Raw genomic sequence first — 18,541 nt, 5'->3', positions numbered from 1 at the left:
TCCTAAGGGCGCAGTGTTTCAGCATGATATATAAGTTTAATGGGGTAGGGGAGGGGTTTTGTGGGGAGGGGGAGGGTTTGGTAGAAGTTAAGGATTTATTTGGTTTAGATAACTTAATACTTTTCTTTATGCTAGTACAAAATTGGGCAGATCGTGATTGATCGTACATTCCAGAGCAGTAGGTGGCGGCATGCACATAAACCATTGTTTTCGGACCACCATGATATCATAGAAGAAGAAGAAGTTGTTAGATATTCAGGTCCCGCTGGGCCGTAGGGAAGTGAAGTCCTTGATCAGGGCAAAAGGGCTTAATCTTTGGCAAATGGAGTGGGATATTAGTAGTAAGGGGAGGCAATTTTATTGTGTGCTCTGGTCATTAAAGGAAGAGGTGGGGTGTAAGGGATGTAGAAGAGGAAGTTGGGTGGAGTAAACTACGGGTTGGGAACACAGGTTTGAATGCCACGTTGTGGATGGTAGGGAGACATGAAACAGGTCTGTGGAGTGTTTAGAGGAGGAAATGGTGTAGCATGTGTTGATATTTTGTGAACTGTATGATGTAGATATTGTGTGAAAGGGTTGGAGAGGCTGGATGGGGTTTGGGTGGTGTATTGGGGGGAGGGAAGTGGTGTCAAGTCTCTTTCACCTTCTTCGAAGAACGGGAAAAATGAAGAGAATTTAATGTATGTAGGCTGTGTCTGGCTTCGCAATCCAGTACAGTAGGTGGCAGTGTATGCACCTTAAAGTTGTATGCGACCCGCCAACCCAATCTCAAAGAAGAAGAAATCGCCAATGAAGCCATTTCTGTGCGTCGTGATCTGAGAATGCTTGTATTCCAGGTAAGTTTTTCCTTTAAACTGCGAATAAAGGTGTTTCAAAGCTAAGGGCAAATTCATATTTATACCCAGCGAGAGTTATTATTCCTTTATGTAATTGTGCCATTTGCTCTTTGTGCTACTTGCGATGTTGTGCGCCGTGGATAGTTTCAGTTTATATTTCATCGAAAATGAGTGACGTTACTAATGTTCATAAAACCCACCACATTCTATTATATTCAGCGATGTATTTGTTTGATTTTTAGTTAAGTCAACTTAACTCCTGACTTTTGTAGCCAAGTAGGATACATTTTGTGATCAATGCACATTACACAATCAATACACACCTGGCTGTAGGTGTGTTCATACTAGCCCTGTCTGTGCTGGCTATGATACAGTACGTACACTACATAACCAAAAGTATGTGGACACCTGCTCGTTGATCATCTCATTCCAAAATGGGCATTAATATATGGAGTGAGAATTTTGTGCGGTATCATGTACACGTTTAAAGTAGCCTTTAGGGCCTCCGAGTGGCGCAGTGGTCTAAGACACTGCATCTCAGTGCAAAAAGTTTAAATATTCTCAATGAAAGATTTGTAAAACAGTCAGTATTGTACAATAAAAGATCCCAGCATTTTGGTAAAGTACAGTCTCTTATGAAGCGTATTGTAGATGAGGGCTACATTTGAAGCTTATTTTGATATTTGTATTACACCACTCCAGCTGATGCTTGGCATTGTGCATGATGGATTTTAGGCTTGTGTGCTGCTGCTCGGCCATGGAAACCCATTTCATGAAGCTCCCTGACGAACAGTTATTGTGTTGAGGTTGTTTCCAGACGCAGTTTGGAACTCGGTGATGTGTTTTTCAGCACTCGAGGATCCTGTTCTGTGAGCTTGTGTGGCCTACCACTTCGCGGCTGAGCCGTTGTTGCTCCTAGATGTTTCCACCTCACAATAACAACACTTAACAGTTGACCGGCACAGCTCTAGCAGGGCAGAAATTTGACGAACTGACATGTTGGAATGGTGGCATCCTATGATGGTGCCACGTTGAAAGTCACTGAGCTCTTCAGTAAGGTCATTCTACTGCCAATGGTTGTCTATGGAGATTGCATGACTGTGTGCTCGATTTTATACACCTGTCAGCAACGGGTGTGGCTGAAATAGCTGAATCCATTAATTTGAATGTGTGTCCACATACATTTGTAGATGTGTGTGTGTGTGTGTGTACTTACACCTTGTACTTTGCAAGTCAATCAATCCCATTGATTATTCCTGTGCCTGTATGTCAGGATGTCTGCTGAAAGCCAAGAGAACCGGACAGTGGAGGTGCTGGGAGTACCAGAGGAGGTGGAGGATGAGCTGTTGTATTTGTACTTTGAGAACAAGCGTCGTTCTGGGGGAGGTAATCTGGTGTCTGTGAAGCTGGAAGGGAGCCGCGCCTTACTGCTGTTTGAAGAGGCGGAGGGTAAGAATGCATTCAGTCGGTGTAATTATTGGGATCTGATATGTTTTAAGGCCAATAAGTTTCACATTATGAACCTACACATCATAATCAGATTTCCTTTCTTTATCTGGATCCACAGAAGTCTGATGTCTTAGCAACAACTAGTCATCCTGTGGTCCACAAATTCATGATAATATTGCACCAACAAACGATTCATCCATGGCATGCTGATTATGTCTTTGTTTGATTGCCAGTTGCATCAAGGGTCCTGTCTAAAAGAGCACATGTCCTGAGCAATGCTGAGCTGACCGTGAGGAAGCCTGCGTGTAAGGATCCACGGAGGCTGCTGCTGCGGGGGGTTAACCCAACCAGCTGTCAGGAGCTGGTGGAGCTGTATGTAGAGAACATGATGGGGATGGACATGCACGACTACACTCTATACCCCTCACCTGGCAGGGACCTGGTCCTAGTACACTTCCATCAGGCCTTCAATAAAGGTTTGGCCTTTTCCTATTAAGTTGAACCCCCTATGCCTAATTAGCATAAATGTATCTCCATAAAAATCTGCCAGTTTAAGCTAGAGAGTTTTGTTTTTTTGTTTTTTTGCATTGGGTGAGCCTCAATCCACCGATGTCGCACTTCCACATCTGCGGTTAAAGGTGACAGAGCCAGAGCGGTGTTTGTTAGACCATGAGACCAATGTTCCATCTAAGCTGCGGCAGGCGCGCAGCTCACCAGAACTGCCATGCAGAAGAAATATCAGCCCGTGTCAGAGAAGCACTAAACTTTCTAGAGTTTTCCCCCTTAGTTAACGCTATAAACGTTTCCCTTTACTGTGTCAATTGTGATCGAATTAACGCGATTGAATTATCCACTTTCAATGCAACATATCGAAACAAAACTAACTATGCAAGAGATTTTGTAGGCAGAACGCATCTGAGTAGGATTGTATTGACACGCACGACTCAGCCTGAACTCTACACAGACCGGTGTGACATAACTAATCAGAACTGCAGTAGGCCTATATGCAAATAAACCATTGCCATATATGGATCTGTGCCATTCACTTTGAACTGGACTGTGTTTACAGTATGCGTAGACGCGCTTGTTTTGAGATCAAAGCGAAAGTTGCGTGTAGCCATGTGCAGGGCCGGTTCGGTCCTTGCCGTTCTGCCGCCATAAGCGAGACCCAAAAATAGCATGAGACATCCAGAAAATTGGTCTTCTCACAAAATTCTCTCTAGCGTCCGAACGGTTTGACCTAGAAACTGTTATGACCCCTCTCGGACACGAGGGACTTGTCTGAAGTCGGTACTGCTGATCTGCCAACTTCTGTCTCTAGTGTCCGAACATTTTGGGCTACATGTCGGTTGTGTTGCTATCGGATGACCACAGTCCTTACAAGACTCATCTGAAGGTCCCCCGGATACCAGTTCCAACATTTTTATGGAAGTATTCTGAGCAAAAATATAAACGCAACTAGGGCTCAGCGGTATACCATATTTTACAATATACCGGTATTGATGCAAAGACCGGTTAGAGTTTTTACTTTACCTTCCATAATGGAATTTCAAGGTTTGGTTTGTTAAATCTGATACACAACTCCGGCGCTTATAATGTACGTTTTCTATAGTTCTGTCATCTCTCCCTTCTGCTGCTGCTGCTGCTGAACACACAAAGCCACGCTCCCTGTTGCTCAAGGAGAGAGTAGTTGCTCGACCACAGTCACAAGCACACCTCATTCAGGGGAGTTGAGCCCCCCCTTTTGGATAAAAGTTAAGTATCATCACAATCAAACCGTAGATTTTAAGTAATTGAGGACGGCTCATGATTTGGGAAACAACATAATTACAAATATATTGTAATTGGCTATGCTTTTGCATACAATATAGTTAATTTGTGAATTCTTCCTTATTTTGCATGCACAGACTTCCAGAAGCTTTGCTCAAAGATCTCTAAGAAGCCTCTGGATGGAGCGCAGATCGCTCTGGAACAGATCGATCAAACTGACTCCATCCTAATGGAGAACGTGCACCCCAGCATCACAGCAGACATGCTTACTCTGTACCTGGAGAGCCAACGGGGCGGGCGCCTTGAAGTTAAGGAGGTCACCATGATGTCAGAGGGGGTTGCCAGGGTCTCCTTCCTGGACTTTGACTGTAGGTTTAGAAATGTTTTTATGTACTGTATCTCTACCGACTGTTTGTTTGGATGTAAGTTGTTAAGGACGTCATCCACAAGGGCTTCATCTGTTTGTGTACAAGCGGTTACATTTTAGCTGTTTTATATGTTTTTAAAGTAATTATGTTAGGTTTTGTAACTACCGGTCAAACGTTTTAGAACACCCACTCTTTCAAGGGTTTTTCTTTATTTTTACTATTTTTTACTATTTATTGTAGAATAATAGTGAAGACATCACAACAATGGAATAACACATATGGAATCATTTAGTGACCAAAAACGTGTACAACAAATACAAATATATCTGAGATTCTTCAAATAGCCACCCTATGCCTTGATGACAGCTTTGCACACTTGGCATTCTCTCAACCAGCTTCATGAGGTGGTCACCTGGAATGCATTTCAATTAACAGGTGTGCCTTGTTAAAAGTTGTGGAATTCCTTTCCTTCATGTGTTTGAGCCAATCAGTTGTGTAGTGACAAAGTAGGGGGGGTATACAGAAGATGGCCCTATTTGGTAAAAGACAGAGTCCATATGGCAAGAACCGCTCAAATAAACAAATAGAAACGACAATCCATCATTACTTCAAGACATGAAGGTCAGTCAATCTGGAAAATGTTAAGAACTTTGAAAGTTTCTTCAAGTGCAGTCTCAAAAACCATCAAGCTCCATGATGAAACTAGCTCTCATGAGGATCTCCACAGGAAAGGATGACCCAGAGTTATCTTTGATGCAGAGGATAAATTCATTGGAGTTACCAGCCTCAGAAATTGCAGCCCAAATAAATGCTTCACAGAGTTCAAGTAACACACACATCTCAACATCAACTGTTTAGATTGATTCACTATGTGAATCAGGCCTTCATTGTCGAATTGCTGCAAAGAAACCACTACTAAAGGACACCAATAAGAAGGGACTTGCTTGGGCCAAGAAACACTAGCAATAGACATTAGGCAGGTGGACATTTGTCCTTTGGTCTGGAGTCCAAATGTGAGATTTTTGGTTCCAACCGCCGTGTCTTTGTGAGACGCAGAGTAGATGAACGGATTATCTCCGCATGTGTAGTTCCCACAGCATTCTGCAGCGATACTCCATCCTATCTGGTTTGCGCTTGGTGGGACTATAATTTGTTTTTCAATCGGAAGATGACCCAACACACCTCCAGGCTGTGTAAGGGCTATTTTACCAAAAGGAGAGTGATGGAGTGCTGCATCAGTTGATCTGGCCTCCACATTCCCCTGACCTCAACCAAATTGAGATGGTTTGGGATGAGTCGGACCGCAGAGTGAAGGAAAAGCAGCCAACAAGACTGTTGGAAAAGCATTCCAGGTGAAGCTGGTTGAGGAATGCCAAGAGTGGAAAGCTGTCATCAAAGCGAAGGGTGGCTATTTGAAGAATATCAAATATACTTTGATTTAACACTTTGGGTTACTACATGATTCCATATGTGTTGTTTCATAGTTCTGATATCTTCACTATTATTCTACAATGTAGAAAGTAGTAAAAATAAAGAAAATCCCTTGAATGAGTAGGTGTTCTAAAACTTTGGACTGGTAGTGTATGTCAATGCAACATAAAAGCTATAAAGCCGGGTTATAAAGCATGCAAATTCTATGCAGCTGTTGAATGCATTTAATTCCCTTCCTTGTTAATGCATCTAACAGCAGTGGAACGTGTCCTTAAACAATCACATAAACTGGAGGAGACAGATCTGACGGTCAGGCCTTACTTCTCCTTCCTCCAATCAGAGGACGGCTCCTCCTCTCCCCTGACCTCTGTGAATGGAACATCAGATGGTAGCACAACGAACACACAGCAGACAGACAGTGGTGGTCAATCACAGACTGATTCTCTCCCTGCAGACAGTACCAGTGACCGTTCTCAGTCCTCTCACAAGGCTACCTCTGAGCCTCTGGTCCCCCCTCTGTCCCCCCCTGTGTCCCAGGCAGTAGCAGCCCAGGGAGGCATGGGTGACCTAATTTCGACCCCAGAGCCCATGTCTAGCCACATTTCCGTCCCAGACCCGGTGAAACTCGCCCTGCTCCAGGCCAGTCCCCTGCCCCAGAGCCTCCAGCTGGCCCACCAAGGCTGTAGCATCCAGATCAGGGAGGACGGGGTCCACATGGCCGGGCCTGACCAGCCAACGCTGGAGCAGTTGAAAAACGCTGTGTTGGAGTTCCTTGGGGGCGTGGCCCAGGCTCATCTCACCTTTGACCCAGAAAAGGCCCACTTCCTGGCCAAACAGGAAGTGAAGGACAGGCTGCTACAGACGTTGAAAGAAAACGGGCTGCCGTCCATGTACACCGTGTCGGACTGTGTCGTCATGGTAACGTCTCTGTCTCCCAGCTTGGTGAGCCAGGCATGTAGCATGTTGAAGACTCTGCTGTCTGACTTCAGTATCCCCGTGGACAGAGTGTACGAGTGTATGCTGTATGCCCAGGAGTGGACTGGCTTCCTCCAGTCTCTGACTCTTTGCTCAGCTAAGGTGTCCGAAAGAGGACAGATAGATGTCCTGACTCTGAGAGGGTTGGAGGAGGAGAAGCAGGCTAAGATAGTGGAGTTCCTCAGTACACCCATTGAAACGGAGGCTATCATCTCTATGGAGCCAGGCATGTTGAAGTACATCCAGACCCACCATCATCAGCTACTGGCTGATATGAACCAGGTGTCTATCTTCCCTCTAGACGCACATGGCGTCTGTGGACTCAGAGTAGGTGTTTTACTTTTTAGAAAAATCATAAAAGCATGCATTGTATTATATAAATTCAACACAGTATATGCTGTAATTCTCTCATACCCTTTTCACTCTCCCGAGTCAAGCTGATCTATACTGGTTACACATGCTGGAGAGGACAATGTGAAAAGAAAATCTCAGCCAGTATAGTACGGCTCAAATGTGCATGCTATCGTGAAAAGGGTATCGGATGTCTTGGTAAATGGCCTTATAAACCTTCCACCTCCTTTTAATCATCCATGTGACTGTGATTGGTAGATCCAAGGCAATGCTGCGGCATGTCAAATGGCCGATGAGGTTCTGAGGGGCGTGGTGTTGTCCACCGAGACCAGAACCATCACGGTGAAACAGACTGGCGTGGCGCGGTTCCTCATCCAGGAGGGGGAGGGAACCAGCATCCTCAGGGAGATGCAGACTAAGTTCCAGGTCTACATAAACATGGAGAAGGTGCACTGGGAACCCCTGGACAACGAGGTAGTTGGCTCAATGATAAAGACATGAATATAGACTGTATCATTACTAATTAACTAGCGAATGTGGTAGCCAAATTACAATCTGCACAGAGACGGGGATTTGTTTTCTGTGCCATGGATTTGTTCCTCTACATTTGATAGATTCTTTAAAGGTTTGCTGTATTTTTTTATTGGGATAAGTATGGTTAAAGACATGCTCTGGAACTTTTGTAACTACTAAGTATTTCTTTAAACCTCCCGCTTTGAACTAGATGTGTAGTTGATACATGCGTAATCTACACTGGACAAAAATATGAACACAACATGCAACAATTTCTATGATTTTATATGAATTGTAACTCCGTAATTAAAATAACTTCATCAGGCCCGTGTGTATGGACTTCACATGACTGGGAATACAGATATGCATCTGTTGGTCATGCAGTGCGACACATCTCCTTCGCATAGAGTTGATCAGGCTGTTGATCGTGGCCTGTGGAATGTTGTCCCACTTCTCTTCATTGGATGTACGAAGTTGCTGGATATTGGCGGGAACTGGAACACACTGTCGTACACGTCGCTCCAGAGCATCCCAAACATGCTCAATGGGGTACATGTCTGGTGAGTATGCAGGCCATGGAAGAACTGGGACATTTTCAGCTTCCAGGAATTGTGTACAAATCCTTACAACATGGGTGCCGTGCATTATCATGCTGAAACATGTGGTGACGGATGAAGGGCACGACAATGGATCTCAGGATCTCTGTGCATTATCATGCTGAAACATGTGGTGTATCTCTGTGCATTATCATGCTGAAACATGTGGTGACGGATGAAGGGCACGACAATGGATCTCAGGATCTCCACACGGTATCTCTGTGCATTATCATGCTGAAACATGTGGTGACGGATGAAGGGCACGACAATGGATCTCAGGATCTCCACACGGTATCTCTGTGCATTATCATGCTGAAACATGTGGTGACAGATGAAGGGCACGACAATGGATCTCAGGATCTCCACACGGTATCTCTGTGCATTGAAATTGCCATCTGTGTTCGTTGTCTGTAGCTTGTGCCTGCCCATACCCCACCACCAAACCCCACCACCATAGGGCACTCTGTTCACAACATTGACATCAGCAAACCATTCGCCCACACGACACCATGCATGCTGTCTGCCATCTGCCCGGTACAGTTGAACTGGGTATTAATCAACGAAGAGCACACTTCTCCAGCGCGCCAGTGGCCATCGAAGGTGAGCATTTGCACACTGAAGTCGGTTATGACGCCGAGCTGCAGTCAGGTTACTAGAGAGTAAACCTATTTGGAAATAAGTTGTTTGTGCGTACGGAACATTTCTGGGATCTTTTATTTCACCTCATGAAACATGGGACCAACACTTTACATGTTGTTCTTATATTTTTGTTCATTGTATGAACAAAATTAGTGTCTTACCTCAGTTAGCCACTAAATCCCTACTTTGAAAGGGCCTGTTTTTCCAGAAACTGCTGAGTCATTTTCCCCCATGCGGGCCAGCCCCCCTAGCAATTCGAGTCCTAGCCAATGAGCTTCAGTCCATTGCCATTTTGAGTGACAAATAGCAAGATGCACAGAGAGCAATAACGTGGTGGATATATGACATACTAAACCATTTTTGAGGATCAATTTTGGGTCATGAGTGCTACTTTGAGAACTACCGGCTAAAAGGTATAAGTACTGGAGAATCTCTTTAAGCCTATGGTGTATTTCAGAGACATATGTATTAGTGCATTCGGAAAGTATTCAGACCCCTTGACGTTTTCCACAGTTTGTTACGTTACAACCTTATTCTGAAATGGATCAAATATATATTTTTCCTCATCATTCTACACATAATGACAAAGCAAAAACATGTTTTTATATAACCCCCCCCCCCCCAAATAAACTTATTTACATAAGTATTCAAACCCTTTGCTTTGAGACTTGGAATTGAGCTCAGGTGCATCCTGTTTCCATTGATCGTCCTTGATGTTTCTACAACTTGATTGGGGTCCACCGGTGGTAAATTAAATTGGTTGGACACGATTTGGAAAGGCACACACCTGTCTATATATGGTCCTGCAGTTGAATTTTACCCCTTTTTCTCCCCAATTTCGTAGTATCCAATTGTTTAGTAGCTACTATCTTGTCTCATCGCTACAACTCCCGTACGGGCTCGGGAGAGACTAAGGTTGAAAGTCATGCGTCCTCCGATACACAACCCAACCAAGCCGCACTGCTTCTTAACACAGTGCCATCCAACCCGGAAGCCAGCCGCACCAATGTGTCGGAGGAAACACTGTGCACCAGGCAACCTTGGTTAGCGCGCACTGCGCCCAATTGTGCGTCGCCCACGGACATCCCGGTCGGCCGGTTACGACAGAGCCTGGGCGCGAACCCAGAGTCTCTGGTGGCACAGCTACTGCGCCACCCGGGAGGCCCTCTGTTCCACAGTTGACAGTGCATGTTAGAGCAAACACCAAGCCGTGAGGTCGAAGGAATTGACCGTAGAGCTCTGAGACAGGATTGTGTCGAGGTACAGACCTGGGGAAGGGTACCAACATTGGAGGCCCCCCAAGAACACAATGGCCATCATTCTTAAATGGAAGTTTGGAACCACCAAGACTCTTCCTAGTGCTGGCCACCCGGCTTTGGTCAGGGAGGTGACTAAGAACCCAATGGTCACTCTGACAGAGTTCCTCTGTGGAGATGGGAGAACCTTCCAGAAGGACAACCATCTATGCAGCACCTCACCAATCAGGCCTTTATGGCAGAGTGGCCAGACTGAAGCCGCCACTCAGTAAAAGGCACATGACAGCCAGCTTGGAATTTGCCAAAAGGCACCTAAAGACTCCCAGACCATGAAAAACAAGATGATCTGTTCTGATTAAACCAAGATTGAACTATTTGGCCTGAATGCCAAGTGTCACATCTAGAGGAAACCTAGCACTGGGAGACTAGTCAGGATCGAGGGAAAGATTAATGGAGTGAAGTACACTTGACGAAAACCTGCTCCAGAGCACTCAGGACCTCAGACTGGGGTGACGGTTCACCTTCCAACAGGACAACGACCCTAAGCACACAGCCAAGACAATGCAGGAGTTGCTTCGGGACAAGTCTCTGAATGTCCTTGAGTGGCTCAGTCAAAGCCCGGATTTTAACTCTCTGGGGAAACCTGAAAATAGCTGTGCAGGGACATTCCTCATCCAACTTGACAGAGGTTGAGAGGATCTGCAGAGAAAAATGGGATAAACTCCCCAAACACAGGTGTACCAAGCTTGCAGCGTCATGCTCAAGAAGGCTGTAAATGCTGCCAAAGTTCCTTCAAAGTATTTAAGTTTTTTTTAAAGCTGTTTTTGCTTTGTCATTATGAGGTATTGTGTCAATTTGATGAGAGGGGGAAAAAATGTCTGTTACGTTACAATGTGGAAAAAGTCAAGTGGTCTGAATACTTTCCGACTGCACTGTATTCTGGTATGTATGTTGTGTATTCTAGTTTTGTCATCTCTCTACAGGACATCTTTGAGGCTGCGTGGAATATGACGTCCCATCAGAGCTTCCAGAGAAGTTCCTTACAGGCCTCAACATCAGTTCTGACTTGCACTATCCAGACTTCCAACAGCCTCTCAGCTTTAGACAGAGGTGCATACTTTAATTTTACTCTTCTCATATCAATCAAATGTATTTGTAAATCCCTTTTTACAACATTTGTCACAGTGATGCACAGTAACCCATCCTGGACTCTAAAGAGCATATGGAAGCATGGTGGCCAGAATAATGTTCAGAGAAGGTAGTTATTCTATTGGGATTGTTTTTGCAATTCCTCACTGAAAACCTACGTACTGATCCCAGGTCGTATAGAGGAGGCAAAGAGGCTGTTCTCAGCCATAGATGAGACGGTGGACACTGGCCTCTCCGGTTTGACCGGAACCACTGACATGGAGGAGGATCTGTTTCCGGCCGAGAAACCCATGGCCCCGAGCTCTGACCAGGGCCCAGACAGGGACAGCGCTAACGTTGAGGTGGAGGAAGAGGCTCCACTGCCCCTGGTGGAGGGAGGGGATAGTGACGATGTGGGTGCTACTGCTCCTGTGGTGACTCAGGATGGAGAGATGTCCCAGGCCATGCAACTCTCCACTACCCTGGAGGAGGAGGCGCAGATGTCCCTGGCCATCCAGTACTCTATGGAGACCACCAAGAGGTCCCTGGCTGACGAGGAGGAGGAGCTGCAGAAGGTTCTAGAGCTGTCCAGGAAGATGACGAAGATGACTCGGGATGATGGTGGTGCCATGCCTACCGCTTCCCTCCCTACTGCTGGCTCCCACCTCGATCAGACTGTCCAGGTATCTCTGCAGGAGGCCATTCAGTCAGCCAACTCGGCAACAATCTTTGTGTACGCAGGCTACAGTTGTGACCTGGTCAGAGTGGACATTGCCCTGAACAAGAGGGTCAGTAATAAACAGCATAAGGAGAAGCTAGTGCACCGCAGCCTGAGGAGCCTGTCTCAGTATCACAGGTACATGTGTGTGTGTACAGTTCTATGTATTTTATTTGTGGAAAATCTATATTGATTTCAGTCGCATTTTTCCCGATTTTGAGTTCAATATCATATTGGTTTATATAAAATACTTTGCAACAGTGTGAATGTTAACTTTTTTGTGAAGTTCGGACAACTGCTTGCAGATTGCCCATTGGCCAGGTGTGAATATTATTGTAGCATAAAACCTACCTAACCAATTTGAATACGATGGGAAGCCCATCGACAGTTGATGGCCCATCAGCAGGCATGGTAACTCTGTGAGAGGGTTTTGTGCATGCAGAAGCAGTCATGTATGCTTTTTACAGAATAGTATAGGTTAACAGGAAGAATACACCTCTTACGATATGCCTTGCTCATATCGATATTAAACAATATCATATGGAATTTTCAATATTGGTGCCCACCACTTTTTGAATTGTTTCATTGTCAATTAAATCAACCAATCAGGTGGTGTCTGGACCTCATCAAGAGGAAACACGCCGTGGAGGTCACCATCCAGGGAACTACGGCAATCATCTCCGGGTTCAAGGACTTTGTTACCGGTGCGATGCCGGACATGAAGCTGCTGCTAAGGAGGATCTCCACGACGACGTCAGACGCCGACATCCTGCGGACAGTGCAATGGGTGTGGCACGACCCGGCGTCGTCAGGGACGGAGACCCCGTACGCTCCGGAGGCGACAGTGTTCATGGAGAACGCCTGGAAGATGAGGCAGGAAAAGATCGACATCCTGCTCAACAACCTGCCGCACATCATCAACTTTGCGAAGATGCAGGAGTACAACGTGGCCTCTGGGAAGTCCGTCACCATCTCCAGGAAGATGCTGAGCTCCGATGACGTGTACTCGGAGATGCAAGGTAAAGAACTTAGCAAATACTGTATGTGAGCTTATTGTTATGGGGGGGGGGGATAAGAATTACATTTGTGAGATGCTATTTTATTACTGATGCAATATCCCTGTTATTTTAATATTAACAAAGCTATTTAATGTTGCACCGTTTTCCTTCAAGCTATATTGCGATATGTTTCTGTTTTTCAGATGAGGACTACAGTCTACTGTCCAACCTGCCTGAAGCGTCCAGAATGAACAAGGATTCTGATGAGTTTCAGGATGTTGTGAAAGACTTCTACGACTCCATACAGGAGTTCCACAACGAAATCCGAATCATTAAGGTATGTGGTATCTATCGACGTCGACAGCAGCTAACCATTAACTTCGTATTGTATCAGTGATGTCGGAGTCCATTGCTCTGTTAATCTTATTTCCCAGGTTGAGAAGCTGATGAATAGGCTCCTGTACAACCAGTACAGACTGAAGAAGGCTAGTATAAATCAGAGTACCACTGACCCAGAAGTGGAGCGGACTCTGTACCACGGCACAAGCGAGACCTGCGTGAAAGAGATCTGTGTTCATGGCTTCAATAGAAGCTTCTGTGGAAAGAATGGTGAGGCCTTCTAATATTAAAAAAAAGGCTCTAGTTCATCAGCGTTTTCATTTCATCATTATTTTCATTGTAGAAGATGTAGACTGTTGTAGTAATGTAGCCTCTTTTGTATATGCTGTTCTCTGCAGCCACTGTGTACTGTCAAGTGTTCTACTTTACTAATTTGGCCTGTTGTATCTCTTTCTGTAATAATTTGGCCTCTCGTTGTGGTTTTTCTCTGCAGCCACTGTGTACGGTCAGGGGGTCTACTTTGCTGTGAACTCGGCCCTGTCCATCCAGGATCAATATTCTCCCCCCAACGCAGACGGACACAAGTTTGTGTTTGTGACCAAGGTGCTGACTGGGGACTTCACTCAGGGCAGTCACTCCATGAAGACTGCTCCTCTGAAGGAGAGCTCTGACATACCCCTCCGATACGACAGCGTGGCAGATAAGACGGACAACCCCTCTCTGTTTGTGATCTTCAACGACACACAGGCTTACCCTGAGTATCTCATCACATGTCAGAAGATTCACCGCTGAGGGAGTGGGAGTTGATTGATATCCAAAGAACTGTTTGGTCAGTGTTTTATTTGTTGGTTTTCTCCGTGTTGAGAAAAGAGGATTCAAATCAAATGTTATTTGTCACGTGCGCCGAATACAACAGTGAAATGCTTACAAGCACTTAACCAACAATGCAGTCTTGAAAAAACAAACACACAAAAAGAATAAGAAATTTAAGTAATTAAAGAGCAGCAGTAAAATAACAATAGCGAGGCAATATACAGGGGGTACCGGTACAGAGTCAATGTGCGGGGTCACCGGTTAGTCAGGGTAATGGAGGTAATATGTACATGTAGGTAGAGCTATTCAAATGACTATGCATAGATAATAAACAGAGAGTAGCAGCAGTGTAAAAGGGGGGGCAATGCAAATAGTCTGGATAGCCAATTGATTAGATGTTCAAGAGTGTTATGGCTTGGCGGTAGAAGCTGTTTAGAATCCTCTTGGACCTAGATTGGCGCTCCGGTCCTGCTTGCTCTGCGGTAGCAGAGAACAGTCTATGACTAGGGTGACTGGAGTCTTTGACAATTGTTAGGGCCTTCCTCTGACACTGCCTGGTATAGAGGTCCTGGATGGCAGGAAGCTTGGCTCCAGTGATGTACTGGGCCATATGCACTACCCTCTGTACTGCCTTGCGTTTAAAAAAATATATATATATATTTTACCTTTATTTAACCAGGCAAGTCAGTTAAGAACAATTTCTTATTTTCAATGACGGCCTAGGAACAGTGGGTTAACTGCCTGTTCAGGGGCAGAATGACATATTTGTACCTTGTAAGCTCTGGGGTTTGAACTCGCAACCTTCCGGTAACTAGTCCAACGCTCTAACCACTAGGCTACCCTGCCGCCCAGTTGCGGTCTGCCTTGCGGTCCAACAGCCGAGCTGTTGCCATACCAGGCAGTGATGCAACCAGTCCGGATGCTCTTGACTGATTAATGGGAATTCAATTTGAAAAAGCCTTCTGAGAATATACTGTGTATTGTGTTTGTGATAATGCCCAGGAAGCAGGTATTTGGAGGATATATTGACACGGATGTTGTTAGGCCAGAGACTAAGTCAAGCCAATATCCAGTGCATTCGGAAAGTATTCAGACCCTTTTTCCACATTTTGTTAAGTTACAGCCTTATTCTAAAATCGATCAAATAAAAACAATCCCACTCAGTCTACACACAATACCCCTTTATTGACAAAGCAAAACCGGTTTAGACTTTTTTTTTTATACAAATGTATTAAAAAAAATATGTGAATGTGATTTACATTTTTTAAAAGTATTCAGACACTTTACTCAGTACTTTGTTGAAGCACCTTTGGCAGCGATTACAGCCTTGAGTCTTCTTGGGTATGACGCTACAAGCTTGGCACCCCTGTATTCGGGAGGTTTCTCCCATTCTTCTCTGCAGATCTTCTCAAGCTCTGTCCGGTTGGATGGGGAGTGTCACTGCACAGCTGTTTTCAGGTCTCTCGATTGGGCTCTGGCTGGGCCACTCAAGGACATTGAGACTTGTCCTGAAGCCGCTCCTGCGTTGTCTTGGCTGTGTGCTTAGGGTCGTTGTCCTGTTGGAAGATGAACCTTCGCCCCAGTCTGAGGTCCTGAGTGCTCTGGAGCAGGTTTTTGTCAAGAATCTCTCTGTACTTTGCTATGTTCATCTTTCCCTCGATCTTGACTAGTCTACCAGTCTGTTCCACTGAGAAACATCCCCACAGCATGATGCTGCCACGACCATGCTTCACCATAGAGATGGTGCCAGATTTCCTCCAGAAGTGATGCTTGGCATTCAGGCCAAAGAATTCAATCTTGGTTTCATCAGACCAGAGAATCTTCTTTCTCATGGTATGAGTGTCTTTTATCTGCCTTTTGGCAAACTACAAGCGGGCTGTCGTGATTTTTACTGAGGAGTGGCTTCCGTCTGGCCACTACCATAAAGGCCTGATTGGTTGAGTGCTGCAGAAATGGTTGTCCTTCTGGAAGGTTCTCCCATCACCATGGAGGAACTCTGGAGCTCTGTCCGTGACCATTGGGTTCACGGTTACCTCCCTGACCAAGGCCTTGTCCCCCGATTGCTCAGTTTGGCTGGACGGCCAGCTCTAGGAAGAGTCTTGGTGCTTCCAAATTTCTTGGGGACCTTAAATGCTGTAGAAATGTTTTGGTACACTTCCCCAAGATCTGTGCCTCAACACTATCCAGTCTCGGAGCTCTACGGACAATTCATTCAACCTCATGGCTTGGTTTTTGCTCTGACATACACTACCATTCAAAAGTTTGGGGTCACTTAGAAATGTCCTTGTTTTTAAAGAAAAGCAACAATATAAGTGCATTAAAATAACATCAAATTGATTAGAAATACAGTGTAGACATTGTTCGTGTTGTAATTGACTATTGTAGATGGAAACTACTGATTTTTAATGGAATATCTACGTAGGTGTATAGAGGCCCATTATCAGCAACCATCACTCCTGTGTTCCAATGGCACGTTGTATTAGCTAATACAAGTTTATAATTTTAAAAGGCTAATTGATCATTAGAAAACCCTTTTCCAATTATGTTAGCACAGCTGAAAACTGTTGTCCTCATTAAAGAAGCAAAAAACTGTCTGCCTTTATACTTGTTGAGTATCTGGAGCATCAGCATTTGTAGGTTCGATTACAGGCTCAAAATGGCCAGAAACAAATAATTTTCTTCTGAAACTCGTCAGGCTATTCCATGAGAGAATTTGCCAAGACTAGGGAAGATCTCGTACAACGCTGTGTACTACTCCCTTCACAGTATAGCTCAAACTGGCTCTAACCAGAATAGAAAGAGTGGAATGCCCCGGTGCACTACTGAGCAAGAGGACAAGTACATTAGTGTCTAGTTTGAGAACGACCCCTCTCAAGTCCTCAAATAGCAGCTTAATTAAATAGTGCCAGCAAAACACCAGTCTCAACGTCAACAGTGAAGAGGCAACTCCGGGATGCTGGCCTTCTAGGCAGAGTTGCAAAGAAAAAGCAATATCTCAGACTGGCCAATAATAGATAAAGATGGGCAAAAGAACAGATACTGGACAGAGGAAGATTGGAAAAAAGTGTTATGGACAGACAAATCTAAGTTTGAGGTGTTCGGCTCACGAAGAACATTTGTGAGATGCAGAAAAGATTCTGGAGGAGTGATTGACGCCGTCTGTCAAGCATGGTGCAGGCAATGTTATGGTCTGGAGGTGCTTTGGTGGTGGTAAAGTGGGAGATTGTACAGGGTAAAAGGCATCTTGAAGAAGGAAGGCTATCACTCCATTTTGCAATGCCATGCAACGCCAACAGGACAATGACCTAAAGCACAGCTCCAAACTATGCAAGAACTATTTAGGGAAGAAGCAGTCGGCTGGTATTCTGTGTATGATGGAGTGGCCAGAACAGTCACTGGATCTCAACGCCTTTGAGCTGTTGTGGGAGCAGCTTGACCGTAAGAAGTGACCATCAAGCCAATCTCATTTGTGGGAGGTGCTTCAGCAAGCATGTGTTGAAATCTCTTCAGATTACCTCAACAAATTGACAACTAGTGCTGCAAATGCCGGATTCTTTGACGAAAGCGAAGTTTGAAGGACACTATTTCAATTAAAAATCATTGTTTATAACCTTGTCAACTACATTTCCTATTCATTTTGCAACTCATTTCATGTATGTTTTCATGGAAATCAAGGACATTTCTAAGTGACCCCAAACTTTTGAACGGTAGTGTACACTGTCAATTGTGGGGCCTTTTTAAATAGACAGGTGTGTGTGTGTTTGCGTGCCTTTCCAAATCATGCCCAGTCAATTGAATTTACCACAGGTGGACTCCAATCAAGTTGTAGAAACATCTCCAAGGATGATCAATGGAAACAGGATGCATAAGAACACCCATGCCACTATATCCTCCGAACAGCAGCTCCTCTGGTGTTGGCACTTAATATGCGTCTTAATCGAATTTTTATAACTTGTGTGTTTACGACGCTACTGTTTATTTCTAAGACAACACTATAGCAGCCTCCTACTGTACAATGATTACAAATACTCATTCTTATCCATATCAATAATATGATTGTAATGCATGCGAATTAGATGAATGTAATAGTTTGGAACCATATTGTTTCCAGTATAGTTTGATGTTTATAATCAGTTTAACAACGGACCTCCAGTGGTGTGACATGGAATGTTACTTGTGAAATGTATATATTTAACTGGTAATATGTCTGGCGAAGCCAAATAGTTACTTTACTTATCACGTTGCCTTAGCTTTATCTTGGCCAGGTCGCAATTGTAAATGAGAACTTGTTCTCAACTTGCCTACCTGGTTAAATAAAGGTGAAATAAAAAATAAATAAATACGTTTTATATTTATTGTAT

The 18,541-nt window shown here is 44.6% G+C and overlaps 1 protein-coding gene across 1 annotated transcript; it reads left to right on the top strand.

Moving 5' to 3' along the window:
* Positions 1-260: 260 nt before the first annotated feature.
* LOC115128520 (protein mono-ADP-ribosyltransferase PARP10-like) lies at positions 261-18,540 on the top strand. The gene is made up of 12 exons (XM_029658419.2): positions 261-836; positions 2,110-2,285; positions 2,519-2,761; positions 4,193-4,423; positions 6,111-7,156; positions 7,439-7,654; positions 11,168-11,294; positions 11,505-12,168; positions 12,640-13,049; positions 13,232-13,365; positions 13,463-13,637; positions 13,861-18,540. The coding sequence occupies exons 2-12, from the start codon at positions 2,111-2,113 to the stop codon at positions 14,157-14,159; spliced, it is 3,720 nt and encodes a 1,239-aa protein (XP_029514279.2). The 5' UTR covers positions 261-836; position 2,110; the 3' UTR covers positions 14,160-18,540.
* The last annotated feature ends 1 nt before the right edge of the window (position 18,541 follows it).

The sequence above is a fragment of the Oncorhynchus nerka genome, linkage group LG4 (genome assembly GCF_034236695.1).
Source record: "Oncorhynchus nerka isolate Pitt River linkage group LG4, Oner_Uvic_2.0, whole genome shotgun sequence".
NCBI lineage: Eukaryota > Metazoa > Chordata > Actinopteri > Salmoniformes > Salmonidae > Oncorhynchus > Oncorhynchus nerka.
This window is presented reverse-complemented; position numbering and strand designations above follow the sequence as displayed.

Bases quoted from the DNA above. Each gene is read 5' to 3' on its own strand.
- LOC115128520 (XM_029658419.2), top strand. From the start codon at position 2,111: ATGTCTGCTGAAAGCCAAGAGAACCGGACAGTGGAGGTGCTGGGAGTA. The intron at 2,286-2,518 runs GTAAGAATGCAT...TTTGATTGCCAG, and splicing joins GCTGTTTGAAGAGGCGGAGG to TTGCATCAAGGGTCCTGTCT. The intron at 2,762-4,192 runs GTTTGGCCTTTT...TTGCATGCACAG, and splicing joins CCATCAGGCCTTCAATAAAG to ACTTCCAGAAGCTTTGCTCA.